At 37.1% G+C, this 21,314-nt stretch overlaps 1 protein-coding gene across 7 annotated transcripts in view; it reads left to right on the forward strand.

Annotated features, from left to right (window-relative positions):
• TRPS1 (transcriptional repressor GATA binding 1) overlaps window positions 1-21,314 on the forward strand; it is a 269,537-nt gene that overhangs the window by 28,564 nt on the left and 219,659 nt on the right. For 3 of the 7 annotated variants that reach the window (XM_060195746.1, XM_060195741.1, XM_060195744.1), the window contains exon 2: window positions 18,952-19,109. The exons of 2 other annotated variants lie outside the window; for them this stretch is intronic. In XM_060195746.1, the coding sequence (XP_060051729.1) occupies window positions 19,073-19,109 (37 nt within the window). In that variant the 5' untranslated portion in view covers window positions 18,952-19,072. Of the gene's footprint in view, window positions 1-16,945; window positions 17,006-18,951; window positions 19,110-21,314 lie in introns of all 7 variants that reach the window. 2 more of the 7 variants (XM_060195738.1, XM_060195752.1) reach the window with 2 other exon arrangements.

Raw genomic sequence — 21,314 nt, forward strand, 5'->3', positions numbered from 1 at the left:
GAGGGGAGGGGATGATAGAGAGGGAGAGAGAAAGATAAGAGGCCTGCAGACCTGCTTCACCACTTGTGAAGCTTCCCCCCTCCTCAACTGCCACTAGTACTAAACTGTGTGCGTCACTGCTTGGCTGCAAAGAGGCAAATTTAGTAGCCAGTTCTCCCCTCTTGCAAGCAACATAGGTAACTGATAATTCTGCTGCTAGTATTTGAATTTACATTGTTTTAAGCAAAAATTACAATGCATATGAAAATTGAAGATTTAAACCAAAAAAAAAGTGACTGTTAGGAAAATGATAGTATAAGTATGGCCAAAGCCACCTTTTTCCACTGTGAAATGTTTAAGGGTTTTCAATTTTAATATATAGCAATTGTAAATTTACATCTGTGAATTTTACAACAGCGCTTTTTTTTTTTTTTTTACTAGCCAATGGGTGCTGCGTTTTGAGACTATTTTACATTTGACCTATGTAGAGTACTCACGGTGTTTTCCGGCCTCTTGGAGCATATAGTTACTGAAGGAAACTGACAAGTTTAGCAACAGTTATAACACACTGCCTTTTCTAGTCTTTTCTTGTATGTTTTGTCTTAAACATTTAATTTCTATCCTCTTTTAGTTCCCTTTAAAAATTACTTTGTAAAACAGACAAATAATACAAACTATTATGAGAATCAAGGTAATACAGATAAGGTGGAGAATAGGATTTAAAACCTGGGTAGTGGGGCTGGGTGGTGGTATGCCCAGTAGAGTACACAGGTTGCAATCTGCGAGGATCCAAAATAAACGGGGTCCCCAGCTGTTGGGGCGAAGCTTCACAAGTGGTGAAGCAGTGCTCTAGGTGTCTCTCCCTCTCTGCCTGTCTTTTCCTTCTCAGTTTTTCTCTGTCTGTATCCAAAAGAAAGAAAGAAAGAAAGAGAGAGAGACAGAGAGAGAGATAGAAAGAAGAAAGAAAGAAAGAAAGAAAGAAAGAACATATATTGCCTCCAGCTGGTGCTCCCTGCCTGCACTAAGAATCCTCTGTTCCTGGAGGCCATTTTTTTTTTTCCATTTTGTTGCTGCTGCTGTTATTGCTGTTGGATAGGACAGAGAGAATTTGAGAGAGGAGGGGAAGACAGATATGAAGTGACCCCCTGCAGGTGGGGAGCCCGGGGATGAAACCAAGATCCGTATGCTGTTGGTCCTTGTGCTTTGCACCATGTGTGCTTAGACAGCTGCACTACCGCTTGCACCCTAGAAATAATACATTTTTAAAAGATCTATTTTTAAGAATAATGGTTAGAACCACTCTTGATTCCAATATGCATACTTCTGTATTCTGTCCACTGTGTGTTCCCGTGTGTCCAGTCTTAAAAAGAAAACAGCCTTACCTGTTTCTTTTTTGGAATAGACGTCTGTTACTACTCATAACTTTTTGTAAGACCTGTTGCTTCAAACGTTTGAAAGGTGTCTTTTTGTTTTGTTTTGATTCAACTTGCAATGTTGGTTTGTGGTAAGGTTCCTTTATGGCCTTGCCGTGGATGCTCAAGTTGTTTTACTCTTTGTGCTGAGGTTTTCAGCTACGGAGGTTTAGAGTAATTGTTTTGAATTGTGTGTTGTATTGAAATCTTCCTGACCATCATTTTCCCTCCTGAACATTTCATAAAATTCTACTGTTGGAGAAATGAGTTAGAAAGGATCCAGGATAAGCAGTGTTACAGTAAAATACTAAGTATGGCCAGACAGCTCAGAAATAAATGGGTGTCAAGTAATAAAGCTGTTCAGTAGTTCTACTGTACTTTTGTCTTTTCAATAAACATTACTAAATTTCTCCAAGTTTCCATAGCTTTGATAAATTCACCCAATTTCAAACTTACAAATCAGCATCTACTCATTTATAGAAAACAGTCAATATTCTTCATTTCTGGAAAGTTAACACTACTTGGCTTTTAATGAAGGGTGTACATTAGTATCAATTTTCACGAATCAAAATAAATTCAAAGAGGAGGTTTTGGATTTCATGACACAAGGTGACAAATTAGTGTTCCTGTTATAGTAACAATTTTAGAGGCAGTTTGTATCCCTGAGCAGTAAGAGCAATATTGCCAAGCTACTTCCCTGGGAAGTGTTCTTTTGCAAGCTATAACTCATAGTGTTGCTATTTTTATGATGCGTTTGTGCTGTTATTTGGTATAAGTTAGCATGCATTCCATTTTTCAGTTTAATTTTTTCACGTTATTGGCTATTCCATGCTTTTTACTATTTTGGCTTATGAAAGGTTTTATAGGAATGATGTTATTTCTGGATGGAAGAGAGAGACCTGCACTCTACTTGGTCATAAGAACATTCATAATAATAAAAAAACACTAACCAGGAAGGAATATAAATATTGAAATATATGGATAACATATTTACAGCCATAATTCCAGTTGAGCTAGAGAAAGATATAGCAGTACTTCCATTTGAAATAATCCAGTATCATCATATCACAAATATGTGCCATTTACTCCTTTCATATAAACTGGGAAGATATCTTATTTTTTTTCTTCTTTATTGTTTTTTTTTTTGACACCAGAGGTGAGACATAGTTGCATTTTTTGAGGCAGGGGGCACATTATTTTCATTTTTCTTACTTATTTATTTATTATTGGAGAGAGACAGAGAAGTCGAGAGGGTAGGAGGAGATAGAGTGGGAGAGAGAGACATCTGCAGCCCTGCTTCATCTTTTATGAAGCTTTCCCCTTGCAGGTGGGGACCAGGGGCTTGAACCCAGGTCCTTGTATACTATAATGTATGCACTTAACCAGGTGCACCACTGCGTGGCCCCCTATTTTCATTTTTCATCTTTCTGTTCTTTAGTGTGCTCTTAATACTCCTTCTCATGCTTCCTATGTCTATTTAGAAAATTAAGTTGGTCCCTCTATTCTCCAAGTGCTCTAACCCAGGGGTGGGGTCTTTTTTCTTTTTCTATCAAGAGCCATATGGATATTTATAACACCGTTCCTGTTCCATCCAAAATTATCAACTTAAAAATTAGCACTTAAAATGTCACTATGAACAATAGCTCCGGTTGCTTTGACAGAGCCAGATGTAGTGATTTCATGGGTTGTATATGTCTCAGATGTTTCCCATCCTTGCTCTGAACTGATCAACTGGAATACAAGCTTCTGTCTTACCCTTACATGGTATTCACACGAACCATCTATTTTCATATATCTTGACATAATGTTTATACTGGATAGCAATTCTCTTGTTTCTGCAATTCCTGTTAGTTTTTTTTTTCCTTTTATATTCCGTAGAGTTGGGTAATTCTTATTTCTCCCTCAGGATTATCTCCACTGTCTTATCTTCCAGAATTGTTTCCTTTACTATTTACATGTCTTGTATCATGAATGAGAGAACTATTAGAAATAACTTAAAAAGATCATAATAGACAGGGCTTACTGTTTGTCTTCAAGGTGATGTGTCCTTTGTGCTATTGATTCTGGTGTGAAATCTTGTCTCATCCCTGAGACGAGTTGTTGCTGAGATATTTACTAGGACTCTTACTTTGCTAACAAAGGAGCTCATTTCTTGAATAACAAAAGAAATATTTTTCCTTAACATTTCTTCTCCTTTTGGCATCCAACACATTGTGGTAACTCTGTTGTGCTCTCAGTAAGTAGGTGCTATATGATTGGGTTGACTGAAGGTCTTTGGATGAAGTGTTATCACCGGCTTGTAAATATGATGCTTTATGGCACTTTTGCATTTTGTTTTCCAAAGTGATGTGTACAAATTATTAATTTTTTTGTAAGTCATTAATAATCTGTAGTTGTATCAAGTTTTTGGGAGAGATCAACTCTGTAAATATATATTTGATGCATATGTTAGTTGATATGTTAATATACAAATGAACACAAAATAATGTATATAGTAATTATCATATTTTAGGGTTATATTTAATTACAGCAGGAAACTACAAGATTTTGGCATTATCTAATCAAACAGCAAAGAATTACATCAAAATTAGATTCAGTATTTTATTAGTAATTTTTTAATCTCATTAATACTTTTTCCATAGCATAACTATGCAGAAATGTCATCTACAGGGAAGTTGGGTGGTAGCGCGGTGGGTTAAGCACACCCAGCGTGAAGTGCTGGGACAGGCAGAAGGATCCTGGTTCAAGCCCCTGGCTCCCCACCTGCAGCGGAGTCGCTTCACTGGTGGTGAAAGAGGTCTGCAGGTGTCTATTTTTCTCTTTCCCTCTCTGTTTTCCCCTTCTCTCTCCATTTCTCTCTGTCCTATCTAACAGCGACATCAATAACAACAACAATTAAAAAAATAAGGGCAACAAAAGGGAAAATAAATAAATAAATATGAAATAGCATTAAGTTTTAAAAAAGGAAAGAAATATCATCTACAATCTATTAGTAAACACTCTATTGTATACCTGAGTTTTACGAACAAAATGATAAATGATAGTATTTTTTAAACGTAGGAATCTTTCCACTATTTATGCTTTAATCTTTTATTTCATAGAATTAAAGAGTTTAGCCAAACACCACTGAAATTAACACCAGTGAACTTCTCCCTGTTCCTTCAAGAATCCACCCTCTCTCTTCAGAGGGAATAGACTTCTACTAGCTGTTGTTCTGGCTTAGATAGCCCCATCCTCTCACCTGTTAACTTTCAGCATGTTGGCACCCCTCCCAATAGTTCTTCCTTATTCAACAGTATCTGGTAAGGTACCTTTTTAAAAAAAATTTTTAAAAATATATTTTATTTATTTATTTTCCCTTTTGTTGCCCTTGTTTTCTTTATTGTTGTTGTAGTTATTATTGTTGTTATTGATGTTGTCGTTGTTAAATAGGACAGAGGGAAATGGAGAGAGATGGGGAAGACAGTGAGGGGGAGAGAAAGACACCTGCAGTTGTGCTTCACCACCTGTGAAGTGACTCCCCTGCAGGTGGGGAGCCTGGGGCTCGAGCCTAGTTCCTTGCGCTTAACCCACTGCATTACCGCCCGACTCCCAGGTACCTCTTACTCTTACATTGCCTTTATTTGAGTAGTCTGTTGACTCACCACGAGAGGGGTTCATTACTACTTTTTTCAGAGTTATAGACTTAGATATTTTTGATGTTCTCAGCAATGTATGTTGAATGAATAAATGTGATTATTCTTTATTCTTATAAGCTATCACAGGATATGATCAGTTTTGTAATACTTGAAGGAAAATATGATCCTAGTGCTAAATTGATAGGCTTTTATTAGTAGATTGATGCATGTGAACTTAGCTTCTGGAAAGCTCTAATAGCAGCATTTTAATTTTTTATTTTGTTTTATTTTTATTTACTTATTTATTGGCCAAGGTTATCCCTGGGTTTGGTGCCGGCTCCTGGTGGCCATTTTTTTCAAATTTTTTCTTTATTTTATTGGAAAGAGACAGGCAGAAATCAAGAGGGAAGGGGGTAATAGAGAGGGAGTGAGATAGAGAGATACCTGCAGCACTGCTTCACCACTTGCAAAGCTTTCCTTTATAGGTGGGAACCAGGGACTTGAACCCTGAGCCTTGCACATTACAACCTGTGTGTTCAACCAGGTGTGCCACCACCTTGCCCCTTTCCTCCTATTTTTCCTCTTTATCCTCCTTCCTTCTTATCTTCCTCTTCTTCTTTGTCCTCCTTCCTCTTCCTCTCTCTTTCACTGCCCCCCCCCCCCATTTTCTCTCATTTCTTTCTCAGCCAGAGATCATTACTCAGCTGCAGTTTATAGTGGTGCTGAAGATTGGACCTGGGATGTCAAAACTTCAGAGATGAATGTCATTTTGGATAACCCCTATGTTATTTCCCCAACCCAAATAGTATTCTTGACCATTAGTAAACATTTTTTAAAGTTTGCATATTTATTTATTTTTAATATTTCTATTATTTATTATTGGATAGAGACGGGGAGAAATTGAGAGAGGATGGGGAGATACAGAGGGATAAAGACAGAGAGACACCTACAGCCCTGCTTTATCACTTGTGAAGCTTTCCCTCTGAAGGTGGGGACCAGGGACATGAACCTGGGTCCTTGTGCACTGTAATGCCAGTACTTAACCAGGTGCACCATTGCATGGCCCCTATTTATTTATTTTTTATTTAATGCATGTCTGAGCAAGAGGAAGAGAGCTGAGCATCTCCCTGGTCATATGTAATGCTCATGGTTGAACCCATTGCTTCACATAAGCAGTCTCTGTGCTCTTTTGTACAACAATTAAACTCTAAATTGAGAATACTGTTATAAATGTTCTTGAACCATACTAGGGTCAGGTGATGGTGTACTGGGTTAAGTACTCACATTAAAGCGCAAGGACCCAGGTTCAAGCCCCTGGTCCCCACCTACAGGGGGAAAGCTTTATGAATGGTGAAGCAAGACTGCAGGTGTCTCTCTCTCTCCCTCCCTCCCTCCCCCTTCTCTTTCAATTTCTCTTTGCCTCTATCCAGTAATAAATAAAAATATTTTTAAAATGTGCTTTAAAAATATTAGCACTATCCAAAGTATTTTATTTTATTTATTTTTTGAAAGATTTTATTTATTAATGAGAAGATTGGAAGAGTGAGAGAAAGAACCAGACACCACTCTGGTACGTGTGCTGCTGGGAATTGAACTTCTGGGACCTCATGCTTGAGAGTTCAATGTTTTATCCACTGCGCCACCTCCCAGACCACTCCAAAGTATTTTATACTCTTTTTTTAAAAATAATTTTTAATACTTATTTATTCCCTTTTGTTGCCCTTGTTGTTTTATTGTTATAGTTATTACTGTTGTTATTGATGTCGTCATTGTTGGATAGGAAAGATGTCGTCGTTGTTGGAGAGAAATGGAGAGAGGAGGGGAAGACAGAGATGGGGAGAGAAAGACACCTGCAGACCTGCTTCACCTGTGAAGCGATTCCCCTGCAGGTGGGAAACGATGGGCTCAAACTGGAATCCTAATGCCTATCCTTGCGCTTTGCACTGCCTGCACTTAACCCGCTGTGCTACTACTGCCCGATTCCCAGTATTTTATACTCTAACATCCCTATAGTAAACTGGAGATTACCATCCAGTTAATCTATCTACTCTTTGAGTAGTTCAAATGTATTATACTGTTGAAACATTATCAAGGATAAACTATTTTGATTTCAATAATGGCATGATATTTTGGAACATTTAGCTCAGCTGACCACCTTTGAGTGGAATACACTTTATTTTAGAGACATCTTTAATGTCCTGCTTTTGATAAGATTTGTTCCACTTCAGTATTCTTTTTAAAAAATATTTCATTTATTTACTTATTCCCTTTTGTTGCCCTTATTATTTTATTGTTGTAGTTACTATTGTTGTTGTTGTTACTGATGTTGTCATTGTTGGATAGGACAGAGAGAAATGGAGAGAGAAGGGGATGACAGAGGGGGAGAGAAAGACACCTGCAGACCTGCTTCACCACCTGTGAAGCGATTCCCCTGCAGGTAGGGAGCTGGGGGCTCAAACTAGGATCCTTACACTGGTCATGGCGCTTCGCACCACATGCACTTAACCCGCTGCGCTACTGCCTGACTCTCCAGGTCAGTATTCTCAATCATATAACAAGATTACATGTACTATTTGTCACTTATGATGCATGGACTTTTTTGTGAAGTCATATTTTAAAACAACATTCTAGTGTTTGAAGGTCAATTTTGTGGTTATCTGGTTTTGAAGTATCAAGCTGAAACTATTGTGAATGTTTTCATAAAACACCGTGCATAATGGAAACAGTTAACTATAATTAATACCAAGGGATGTCACTATTTTCTAGGCTCTGTGCTGCTCCTTTTATGTAAACGTATCTCCCCATCGTATGTAGTCAGCAGTGAACTGTATAGAGGAGGCATGTTTTAGTATGCAGAACACATAGATGCAATTCATTCTCACTCAGCAATTCTTATTCCATTGCATTGCCTTATAGATAACATTGCGATATCAGCAGTCCATTCTTACTCTGCTTTAGCCAAAGATCCTCAAACTTGTCTTTGTGATGGCATTCTTGGACTTTATGATTTTCCTTGAGGAGTTCCCTGAAATATTTTTGAAAAACTTTGTTAATTGTGATCTGCTTGTTCATTCTTTTTTGCAAGCCAACATCTTAAGAAAATATTAACCTCTGGAAAGTTTAAAGCTGATGGAATCTTATTAACTTACTTTTTTTTTTGCCACCAGAGCTATCATTTGTGCTCAGTGCCCACATTATGAACCCAGTCCTCCCAGTGGCCGCCTCCTCATTCTCCTCCTCCTCCTCTTCCTTCTTCTTTTGTTTCTATTTTATTTGACAGGACAGATAGAAATTGAGAGAGGAGGGAGTTGGGCGGTTGAGTAATGGATTAAGCGCACGTGGCACAAAACGCAAGGACTAGGGTAAGGATCCCGGTCCAGCCCACAGCTCCCCACCTGCAGGGAGGTCGTTTCACAGGCGGTAAAGCTGGTCTGCAGGTGTCTGTCTTTCTTTCCTCCTCTCTGTCTTCCCCTTCTCTCTCCATTTCTCTCTGTCCTATCCAACAACAACAACAACAATAATAACTACAACAATAAAACAACAAGGGCAACAAAAGGGAATAAATAAATAATAAAAAAAAGAAATTGAGAGAGGAAGGAGAGATGGAGAGAGAAAGACACCTACAGATGTGCTTCACTACTTTCAAAGTGTTCCCCCCCCCGTAGAGCGGGGTCTAGAACCCAGATCCTTGTACATCATAATATATGTACTTAACTGGATGTACCACTGCCATGGCCCCTTAATTTATCATTCAGAATATAAACGGAGTGACAGCTATCACACACTACTCAATTTGTAAAGTAGAATATCTTATTACAGAGATTTAGAGCAGTTGCATTGAAACAGACAGAAACTGCCATCATTCATTTACGTGTTGCACGTAATCAGTTTTAGAAAAGTACTCAGGATTTAGATGTGTGAATCATCTCAGAAACGTGTAGAATTGTTTTATTGACTGTTTTTCATTGATTCCACAGTGTTTTTAAAATTAACATGCATGTTACTGTCACACGCGTGCGCGCGCGCACACACACACACCTTATAGCTCCAATTTTCTTATTTCTGCAATAGTGAAACCTTGCAGAGTTTCAGTGAGGATTAAGTGGGGAAATGGGTGAGCACCAAAGTAAGTCACAGCTACATAATCAATACTTAAAACAAATTTTAGTTCTCAGGGATAGGAAGGTGGCTCTGTGGCAGAGTGCAGAGCTCACATATGTGAGGGCCCCAGTTTAATCCCTCTTACTGCATGTATGGAACTGTGCTTTGCTTATTTCTTTCTCTCATTAAATAAATAAATAAATAAATCCAAAAGCATATTAGTTGTCTTCCAGCTTTACTTAAGTTGTCTCTGTGTTCTCAGTGATGCACTGTATGCTAATGGTGCATTAAATGAGTACAGATATGTTTGCTTTCTCTCTCCCACCACCACCATCACCACTTGAATCAGAAAGAGAGCTCTGATGTCTCTTTTTGTTGTCTCCATTTATTTGCTCCCTTCTTCGACAGTGACTTTCTACATTTTTTTGCCTCTCATTTCTCTCTCTTTTTATTGATTTAGTAATGATCAATAAGACTGTAGGATAAGAGGGGTACAGTTCCACACAATTCCCATAACCAGAGTTCCACACTCCCCCATTGGAAGCTTTCCTATTATTTATCCCTCTGGAATATGGACTAAATTTCGGGGTGCCTAAGGTGGGAGTTCTGGCTTCTGTAATTGCTTCTCTGCTGGATATGGACATTGGCAGGTCAATCCATTCTCCCAGCCTGTTTCTGTTTTTCCCTAGTGGGGCAGGGCTCTGGAGAGGTGAGGTTCCAGGGTACATTGGTGAGGTTGTCTGTCCAAGGGAAGTCAGGTTGGAGTCATGGTAGCATCTGCAAATTGGTGGCCAAAAAGCATTAAGATATAAAGCAGAAAAAAACATTGTTTAATAATCAGAAATCTAAAGATCAGAATAGAGCAGATGAGATTTGGGGTCTCCATTTTGGAAAAACGCTAGGAAGTCTATTTTAAATATATTGAACGACCAGTCAATGCCCATGTTCAGCGGGGAAGCAATTACAGAAGCCAGACCTTCTACCTTCTGCAACCCTCAACGACCCTGGGTCCATGCTCCCAGAGGGCTAGAGAATGGGAAAGCTATCATGGGAGGGGGTGGGTTATGGAGATTGGGTGGTGGGAATTGTGTGGAGTTGTACCCCTCCTACCTTATGTTTTTGTTCATTAATCCTTTCTTAAATAAAAAAATTAAAAAAAGAGAACAAATAAAAAATAAATAAATAAATATATTTCAAGGGGCCCATGACTTTACTAATTTGGCCAGAGCTGGATAGATAGCATATAGGTGGGCTAAAGGTATTGTCTGGGAAGATGGTGTCAGAATTAAAAATAGGACTAGAAAGCTGGATCAGGGCAAGAGAGTAGCTCCCAAACATGGGAAATGTATATAAGTACTGTTAACTTTAAACCCCATCAATCTGACCTAGGGCCCCTATCTCGTCATATTTAGCACAGGAGCCTGTGCAACCTCTGTATCCCTATTGGTCTGAGCTCGCAGTCCATGGTCACAGCTAGGAACATTCTAGGCTGCACTCATTTCAGGACCACTTGTCCTTGAGTGGCAGAGTATGTCGCCCTAGCCTTCCTTCAGAGAGGGGGGCCACTCCCTACCATTGTTCTTCCATATTGGCCTCTCTTTTTACACTTGAACACTCAAATTCCTTTTGTCCAGAATTCTTTACTTACTTCTCTTTACTTATTTCTTCTACTAGTACATGGCCAATTTTGACATATGTGGGCTCTCTGTGCTCTTTTCTATAGCTTGAGTAGCTGATGACATCATTATACTTCACTGTTTCACTTAGTTTGTGTATTACTTGCAGTGGCCCCTGGATGCTCTCAGAAGAGCAACTGCTGTCTCTCTGGAAAAATAATTTAAAAAATCACACATACACACACACACACAGACACACACACACACACAGACACACACACACACACACACACACACACACACACACGACAAAATAGAAAAGAAAGGAAATTTAACATTTTCTTTGGTCCTCACTGGGGTTTACTACTATGGGTTGACATTTTCAGATAGAAAAAGAGACAGAGACCGAGAGGCAGCACCACCCAGCCCTGATATGGTAAATACTAATCATTCATTCCCAGATAAAATTTAAGTTTACTGAGCAGTAAGATAGCTTACTTGGAAAGGAAATTATTTTGCCATGTTCATGACCAAGTTTGAGACATGCCCCCACAATAAAAGGTGAAGTTTCAGTGCTGCCTCTTGACTCAAGGACCGGGATTCGAGCCCCCTGTCCCCACCTGTAGGGGTAAAGCTTTGCAAGTGGTTAAGTAGGGCTGCAGGTGTCTCTCTCTCTCTCTCCCTCTCCCTCTCTATTAACCCCTTCCTTCTCGATTTCTGGATGTCTATATCCAATAAATTAATTAATATAATGAAAAATTTTAATTTAAAAAGAATTTACCCTATCAAATATTTAACACCAAGTATTTATTTGTATATGTGTGTGTGCCTATATATACATGCATGAGGTCTCAGAATGCTTTTGCAACATTTGTTTTGATTTTTTTTATATTCTAGTACTCATAAATTTAAAAATAAAAGCATTGATCTGTTATATGCTACATCAAATGGCTTTGCAGTGATTCTTTTTCTTATGAGAGAACTGAGACAGATTTAAACCAGTGACATTGTTGGGTTCAATTAATGACTGATGTTTCTTTTTCTTTTGCCTCCAGGGTTATTTTGGGGCTTGGTGCTGCACTAGGAATCCACTGCTCTTGGAGGCCATTTCTTTTTTCTTTCTTTTTTTTTTCTTTCTTCATTTTATTGGATAGAACAGAGAGAAATTGAGAGAGGAGGGAGAGGTAAAAAGGGAAAGAGAGAAAGACACCTGCAGACCTGCTTTACCACTTGCAAAGGGACTCACCACCCCATGTCGCAGGTGGGGAGCCAGGGGCTCCAACTGGGATTCTTACTCAGGTCCTTGTGCTGTGTGCTATGTGCACTTATCCCGCGACATTACCGCCACCACCCCCCGAAGGAGATTTTTTTTTCTCTTGAAAATCAGTAGGAAAACAGGCAAAACAACATTGTTATAAGGACCTTTAACATACAGAAATATTTAGAGGCAAATATTGGGGGGAAAAAAGCCAAAGGCATTCCTATAGTATACTTATTCTGTTATCTGTAGAAAAAAATCCAGTTTTCATACAACTATATATTATGTCAGCTTACATAATAATGATCAAAATAGAAAGACACAGTTGTACTTTTCCATAACCTGTATGTTTTTGGTTTAAGTACCATGCTTGGCTACTTTCCCATCAACCAACTGAAATATCCTAAGTGTAGCAAAGGAACGAACTATGACGTTGATACTTGCTCATCTACACATGCAAAGCCAGATTGCCCCATTCGATTCAACAGTTGTCATTGTGAATATTTATTTACTTACTTTTATTTCCTTTGAGAGAAAGAGAAAAGAGAAAGAGAGAGGTGTACTGGGCAATACAAGGCGAGTTTCTTGATTTGCTTAGTAAAATTGTGCGTCTTATTCAAATTAGAGTTTTAAATACATTTGCCTCTCATCTACTATGAAAGACAAAACAATCCCTTTTTCTCTTTGATAATCCATAAGGTACACTTACTTTATTTATTCTATTTAGGGTTTCATGTTTTAAAAACAGTATTCAACAGTTTCACTCAGTACCTAGCAGAACATCTTTAAGAACAAAACTGTTTTGTAATTTTCTTATAAACTTAAAATGGGTTACAAACATTCTTCTCTTAGATGTATATGATTTATGGAGACTCATTTTGGCAAATATAGCATTTGTACATGCTTTCCAGACTATCATCTTTTACTAAGACTAGTACATTTGAAATTAGATATTTAAAATATAGAGAGCATTGCAAGCTGAAATAAAATCATGTTTGGGCCAGCATCGAAACTCTTTGAAATAGAATATCTAAATAATGTGTATTTTACCTCAGAGTGAGTGAATTGGGTTAATTCTAGTGTCCAGATGACTACTAATGGTCTTTGTGTTCTGAAACATATGTTAATAGCAGTTATTTTTGGGATTAATTTGATGCAAATTAATAATAAATTTATTTGATGAGAGTTGTTTGAAAGTGATGACATTTACATCTCCAGGGGATTTAAAATATCCCCAAAAGTATCTTTAAAGGTTCAGGGACAATCAGTTCAGAGAGAGCAACCATGGAACTAAATAACCATGGATAGCAAAGAACAAGATCTGACATTGGTTTATGAAGTTTGAAGCAGTTTACAAAAAAAGCGACCTACCATTGAAGTATCTCCCTGACATCTAAAGAAACAGAAAACATTTAAACTCCTTCGGTAATTCTTGGGTTTGTGAATGGAGTAAACAATATTGTCTTGCATTTTATAGTTCACTTAAGCAATCTGATTTTGATCTGTATATATGAAGTAGACAGGATTCAAGATTTTTTTTTTTCAAGAACAATGAGTGAACACATATGTTCTTTAAAGACACAGCTTTCTAAGTTGTTCATATGGAAGTTATCTAGTTTGCTATAGGTCTCAAACCTGACCTTTCTTTTATTTTGCTATCAGTTGCTCAGTTCTTCAGATTCATTGTGAGGGATTTTTGATCAAAAAGACTTGGTATTTTAGACTTCCTTTAAAAACATTTTTTAATGATAGTAATATGAGATGTATAATTAACATGCGCTACTCCGAGGCAATGATACAAACAAGCATAGAGGAAACATATATTAAGGAGAAATTCTCATGTCTTTTTTCATTAAACTTTGACTTCAAATCCTTAAAAGTTTTATTATCTGGAAAAATAAGAAGATATTAACTTTTATTATATATTATAACAACTACTTATTAGAAAAATCCTGCTTAGCAGTATTTGACTGAAGTCAAAAAGTCAAATTTCAGTTATGAGTGTGTGTGTGTGTGTGTGTGTGTGTGTGTGTGTGTGTGTGTGTACATAAACAGAAAGAAAGGAGAGAAGTATTTTGATTAGCAGTGCACTTAGTGGAAATTATATTTGAGGAGATGCTCAAACGTTCAAATTTTCCTTGAGATAGAGGGGGTTCCTTGTACTTGCTCTTGAAAATTTCCTCTGTAAGTTAATGATGAATAATGAATCTTAAGTCATTCTACTGGGTGCACTTGGTGTATAGCTGTTGCTGCATATACATGTTTTGAATGAATGGAAATTGTTGGAAATGAATAACTAATTGAATAGTAGGCATCAATGGTATTTGCAGTACCCTTTGCAGTTAGTGGTTTAATATTTTATAGCCTTCAAAGAAATTGAATAAAAGTTTTCCAAGGTAAAACTAAAGTACCAAAACCATTAACCAGAAATAGTTCATAGAGACAAGAGGAAAAGGGTAGTTTAGAAATAATTTAATCGAATCCTCTTATTATAAAAACAGAGAGAAAAGAAAGGGTTTGCCCTTGATTACATCAGTAAGCAATTTAAACTAGGTTCTATGCAGTACTCTTCTTAGATTTTATTTTTCATTATCAGGGTCCAGATTCTTCAAAGTATATTGAAAAAAAAAATATATATATATATCTTACCTCATTAAGTTTCTCACCTATTGAAAATAAATCCTTCTTCTTGTCTTCAATGGATGGATCTGACATCAGCTCTCTTGAATCACTGTGATAGTTGATTTCTCTGGTTGAATAATTAGCTGATTATTTTTTGCAAGGATATAAGCAAATGTGTTACACATACATATGTGCGTACATATTTATGTATGTATGTGAACTTAAAACTTTAGTTCATTACCATTTAGCTAATTCATGAGTCCACTGATATCTAAGTAAGGATAAGAAGCCAGATTCCTTTCACAGTCTTCTAAAGATAAAAAATTTCATATATAATTAAACATTGTAATTAATGAGCTAATATTCTAATCAGAATTGAAATTTAGTCTCTAATCATGGTTATTTACACTTTATAGATATGTCTGAAGGCTACAGTAGAACAGAACTAGTACAGTATTACTATATACATTTTTTAAAAATAAAACTCTTACTCAAAATTCAAAGAAAGTGTTTAGATTTTAGTTTTAATTTACAGTTTTTAAATTTTAAAAATTTATTTATTTATTTATTTAAGGAGAGGGAGATAAAAGAGAGGGAGCACACCAGAGCAAAGCATGTGTAGTGCCAAAGATCAGAGTCACAGTCCTCACACCTCGGAGTTCTTTTGCTCTCTCTATGTGCAGAACCATCTCCTTGGTCACTCAGTTGTAATTTAAGAGTCAATGACAGAAGCCAGGTGGTGGTGCACCTTATTAAGTGCACACACCAGAGTGTGCAAGGACCCAGGTTCAAGCCCTGGGTCCCTACCTGCAGGGGTAAAGTTTCACAAGTGGTGAAGCAGAGCTGCAGATATCTCTCTCTCTCAATCTCTCTCTCACTCTTTCTCTTTCTGTTTCCCTTTCTGTCTCCCCTCCTGTCATTTTCTCTCTGTTTTATACTATAATAAACAAATAAAAATATTAAAACATAAAATAAGAAGCAAATGACAAGTAGTAGGAGTCCATTTTTTTTGCAGAGGGATTCTCTTGCACCTCAGTAGTAGAATTAATATAGATGTTTTCAGGAAGTGAAATATATTTGTACCTGCTTAACAATTCTGACAATAAATATACATTCATGTTTTATCTACTACTTAAGGAGTGCTTATTTGTTTAAGTAGGCAGGGGATGACATAATTGACATGAGAATACTCACTATAAGCTGGTCCTAAAACCTACCCCATCAGTATTTTTATGTGACTATTAAATAGAATACTGAAGGCAGTAATTAAAAAAAAATTTATTTATAAAATGGAAATATTGCCAAGACTATAGGATAAAAGGGCTACATTTCCATACAGTGCCCACCCCCAGAGCTCCATATCCAATCCCCTCCCTTGGTAGCTTCCCTATTCTTTATCCCTCTGGGAGTATGGACCCCAGGATCATCCTGGGATGCAGAAGGTGGAAGGTCTGGCTTCTGTAATTGCTTCCCCATTGAACATGGATGTTGGCAGATTCATCCATACTCCCAGCCTGTCTCTCTCTTTCCCTAGTGAGGGAGGTATCTGGGGAGGCAGGACTCCAAGACGCTTGGTGGGGTTGTCTGCCCAGAGAAGTCAGGTTGGCCTCATGGTATCATCTGGAACCTGGTGGCAGAAAATAACAGGTTGAAAGAAGCTTCCTTGCAGAGCTCACACTAGGTGTTGTCTCCAAGCCACCATCTTGGCTTCACTTGAAGGCAGTAATTTGAAGCCTTGTAATTCTCATTTGATTCTTCTGTTCCTCATATCCAGTAACTTTTGATGCTATTTTCTAAAATGGTTGTTTATAATGAAGTAACAGTAATTGGCATTTTGAACTTTTTGAAGTCAATATAAGGGATATAGTTATGTAGTAGAATGAAAAGTTTAAAATACTTTATCAGAACTCATGAGTGATATTATACATGTGTGTGTTTGTATAATGATCATTTAAGCATTACTTGCTTCTCTTCCATTCAGATAACAAAATATTGTTTAAACCTGTTTGAATCATAATTTTATAGGCTTATTTATGAAGAATGTATAAAAATAGTAGACTCATTATTTCTTTTTTTTTAAAAAAATGTTGTCACACAGCTTTAAGCTGACTTTTTCAGATAGAAAAAAAAACAGAGAGAAAGATACCACGTCAGTAAGCTCCCTTCAAAGTCATTCCTTTGGGCTTGAATCTGGGTTGGGCTCATAACAAAGCAAATACACTCTCCAAGTGAGCTCCCTTGCCAGCCCTGCATCCCTTTCCTTCTAAGGTTACTAGTGGGGCTTAATGCCTACAGGACTTCGCTGTTCCTGGTAACTATTTGTTTCCTTTTTCTTTGAAGGATGAGAGATACCATAGGAGAGACTCTTGCTGCACTGCTTGTGAAACTTCCCCTCTGCAGGTAGGGACTGTGGGTCCTCTAGCATGGAGATGTGTGTGATCTGTTAGATGAACCACCACACCTCAAAAAACTCTTTTAGGGAGTGGGGCGGTAGGTAGCACAGTGGGTTAAGCGCACTTGGTGCAAAGCACAAGGACCCGCGTAAGGATCTCGGTTCGAGCCCCTGACTCCCCACCTGCATGGGAGTCTCTTCACAGGCGGTGAAGCAGTTCTGCAGGTGTCTTTCTCTCCCCCTCTCTGTGTTCCCCTCCTCTCTCCATTTCTCTCTGTCCTATCCAACAACGATGACATCAATAATAACTAGACAAGGACAACAAAAAGGGAATAAATAAATAAATAAAACTTTTTAAAATGCTATATTAAGAGCTAGCAAGATAGCTCACTTGGATAGCTAGCTTTTTCATGAGCATAACTCAGATTCCAGCCTGACCCCAGGCAGACTGATCAAAACTTTGGTACTGTGGTATCTGTCTCTGCCTTTCTGACAACAAAACAAAACAAACAAAAAACAAAAGTGAAAAACAAAAAAACAAGCCTGGGGTAGTGAAACTTTTGTGATTAAATTTAAAACAGCTATAATTTTACTTGTTTCATAATACGCTGTGTGAGACTCTGTGTGAGTGAGCATGTGAGTGTTTAGCATGTGTGATTTCACTGCTCTGAACCATTTTTTCGTTCAGGTAAACAGAGAGTGAAAGAGAGAGAGAGACAGAGAGAGAGAGGAGAGAGAAGGAGGAAGGGAGGGGGAGAGAAAGAGAGTGACAGAGATAAGAGAGACTACAGCACCTGAGTTTCCCCATGTGTCGACAGGAATTGAATCTGGTCAAGGCACATGCCCTACCCTATGAGACATCTCTCTTAATCACTGATGGAAGAGTCTAGATAATGGTAGTTTTTTTTGTTTGTTTGCTTGTTTTCTTACTGCACTGATATATATAGTCTAGGAGAAACTGATTGTCAAGTGCCATTTGTCTTCAGCTGTGATTGACCTGTATCAACAAGCACATTTTCTGTCTTTTTTAAAGCATGTCTCGTCCATGTTTATTAATAAAGATCTTACTTTGTTTTCCTGCACCTGTGTAAGTAAGTGCTGAACTTACTAGGGTTTAAAAAATTTTTAGATGATAATACTGCCACCATCACATAATATTATAAAAAAAATCCTATAACCTTGTTTAATATTTATTCAGTTTTATTATTATTATTTTCCCACTTTTTTATGTGTGATTAATAGTGGGTTACACGATTATAAGATTAAAGATTATAGTTCCACCCCCAACCCAACCAAAGTTCTGAATCCTTGTCCTCCCACCTCTCAAAGATAACCATCATAGTTCTTACAAAGTCTTAGAAATGGTTTGTCTGATTTTTTAAAAAATAAGTTTATATGTATCAGTTCTCTAGATTCCACATATGAGTAAGACCCCATTGTAGTTGCCTTTCATCAACTTACTTACTTCACTAAGCATAATTACCTCAGTTCCATCCATTTTGCCCCAAAGGACACAATATTATCTTTTTTTTTTTAATTGCAGAGTAGTATTCCATGGAGTATATATCCTATAACTTCTTAACCCCAGCACCTGTAGTTTGACATTTACGCTGCTTCTACTCTTTGAGGATAATGAATGATGAAGTTATGAATGTAGGGATGCATATATCCCTTTGAATAAGTATTTACATGCCTTTTGGGTAAATGCTCAGGAGTGTTATTGGTGGATAAGTTAGCTAACTTTTTATGTTCGCAGCTACACTATATAGTGTGTCTGCTCCTGCTGCTTTATGAAAACTCAGGGGTGGCAGAAGGTCTTACTCAAGGTTTGCTCATGCTTTTGTGAGGTTTCTATCAAGTACTCAAAGGTGCTGTTATGTTGATGTGTTTTAGGTGAGAAAAAATTATATTTCTATCATTTAGGAAGGAAATATTTTTTTGTTTTGTTTTGCAGATGTACAGATCAGCTCTCAAAATATCTTCTGTGTCTTCCGAGCATCTTCTAGGACAATTGCATTAGCCTCCTGCTAGTTGACTAATAGAATTAATAATTGTAAAAAGCACTCTAAAGCCACATGCCTTATGAAGTCAATGCTGGGTATGATTTTACAAGTATGTGATCTATTTTTTCAAGTGAAAATCTTAACTGGAGAAGTTCTTGGCATACAGGAAAACACCATGTAATCTGTTATTTGTCTTAAAGATAATAACTTGAGGGTGGCTATAGTCTTATGGCATCTAACTTATGACTTGTTAAGGGAGTTTCTTCCACTTAGAAGTATAGCATATGTGCTTGTATTTATATAATATGTCATTCTGAAAAATTATGGTGACATAATTCTAGTACAAATTATTTTTTCTATAACAACTTCAAAGTATAGACAACCAAATTAGCTATGCTTTTTAAAAAGTAAATAAAAAGAACATCCCTCCTACCCTCCCCCAACTAAAATAAAACTCAAATGACCTTTCTGATTCTTCTTTGATGTTTTAGAAGTTTTACATTCTTTGTGATGTATATCATTAAGGGTTCAATTCAGCTTAAGGAGGCTGTGAGTCAAATAGTCTCTAAAGGTCTGTTCAAGGGATAAAGGAACTGACACATGGAAAGATGATAATTTATTTTATAATATCTCTTCAAGTCATCACAAATATTAATTGAATAGTTTTAAAACCAGGAACCATTGTTTCTTTATAGTTTTCTTCATGATTTAACAAATCATTAAAATCCAGATTTTTTCATTTTGAGGAAAAAATTATGTTCTCAATAGCAGTATTCTTATATCCATTCATTTTTAAGTATTTATTTCCGTCCCCTTGCTAGATGTTTGTTGCTGCCCTACTGAGCAACTTCACTTTAAAATAGGGGCATCAAACACTTTTTCTTCATTTAAATGAGAGTGTTAATGAATTGGATTTTCTCATGAATCCAACCTTTGATAAATGTTTTCATCTTTTAAGTGTAGCTTTATTTATTTAATTTTGGTCTGTCATTGCTAGATTTTATTTCTCTTAGAAGAAATGTTGAAATACAAATAATGCAATTTTTGAGTATTTGTCCAGTGAAAGACTATATGGCAATAGTTACTAAAACATTGCATGTAGTGGAAAAACATAAGCCAACAGGAAATTCTGGAAAGGCAGGAAATAATGATACCAGTCATCACATATTTAGGTGTAAGAGTGGGTGACAGTTTGTAATTCAGGATATATATTTTTAGTTTTAGTTTTATTAGTGATTTAATAATGATCGCCAGGATTGTGGGATAAGACGGAATAATAGGAAAACCTGAGAAAGTATGTTTACTTTTTTACTTTATTTTTAAATTTTTATTTATTACTGGACAGAGATAAAGATAAATTGAAAGGGGGAGGGGAGGGAGGGAGGGAGAGAGACAGACACTTGTAGCACTGCTTCACCACTGGAGAAGCTTTCCCTCTGTAAGAGGGAACTGGGAGCTTGAACCCAATCCTTATGCACTGTAATTTACTCACATTATTTAACCAGATGTGCCACTGCCTGTCCCTCCTGTTATTCTTGTTATTATTATTATTTTTTCTTTTTTATGCCACTAGGGTTATTGCTGGGGCTCTGTGCTATGCCGGTACTATGAACCCATTGCTCCTAGTAGCTATTCTTTCTTTCTTTTTTTTTTAAATTGGATTTGACAGAGAGAAATTCAGAGGGGAGGAGGAGATAGAGAAGAAAAGATACAGAGACACCTGCAGAACTACTTCACCACTCATGAAGCATCCCTCCTGAAGGTGGGGACCAGAGGCTGGAAGCCAGGTTCATGAGCATGGTAACATGTGCTTAACCACTGGGTCACTGCCCAGCCGCTAGAAAGTATTTTTACTTTCAATTTAAATGATAGGTAATTTCTCAAGCTTCCCTTTTATTCCTTTTTTACTTTTTTCCCTTGTTGAGACAGTAAAATCACTGTCCAGCTTGCCATGTGTTGGTACTACTTCCCTAGTTATGTCACTTCTGACAGAGAACTAGAGCTTTCCTAAAAATTTGCCTTTAACACATAAGACATTTTAATGTGACCATTAACATTTAGCTAACCAGTGTCCTCTTTGTAAATGATGTTTATCTAGCTTAGTTAATTTTATGATCTTCTGGTAGTGACACCAACAGGACGGCCACATTCCTTCTCTATTGCCCCCAAACTGTCACTTTCACAAGATTTCAGTTGAAAGATAAATTCTCCATGGTATAGGAATTCTTTTTTTTTTGGTCATCATTCTTCCTAGAGATTATTTTAGTGAAATTTACTAGCTAACATAATTGGTGTATTAAAAAAAAAACAGGAT

This window comes from Erinaceus europaeus, chromosome 1 (assembly GCF_950295315.1).
Source record: "Erinaceus europaeus chromosome 1, mEriEur2.1, whole genome shotgun sequence".
In the NCBI taxonomy this organism is placed as follows: domain Eukaryota; kingdom Metazoa; phylum Chordata; class Mammalia; order Eulipotyphla; family Erinaceidae; genus Erinaceus; species Erinaceus europaeus.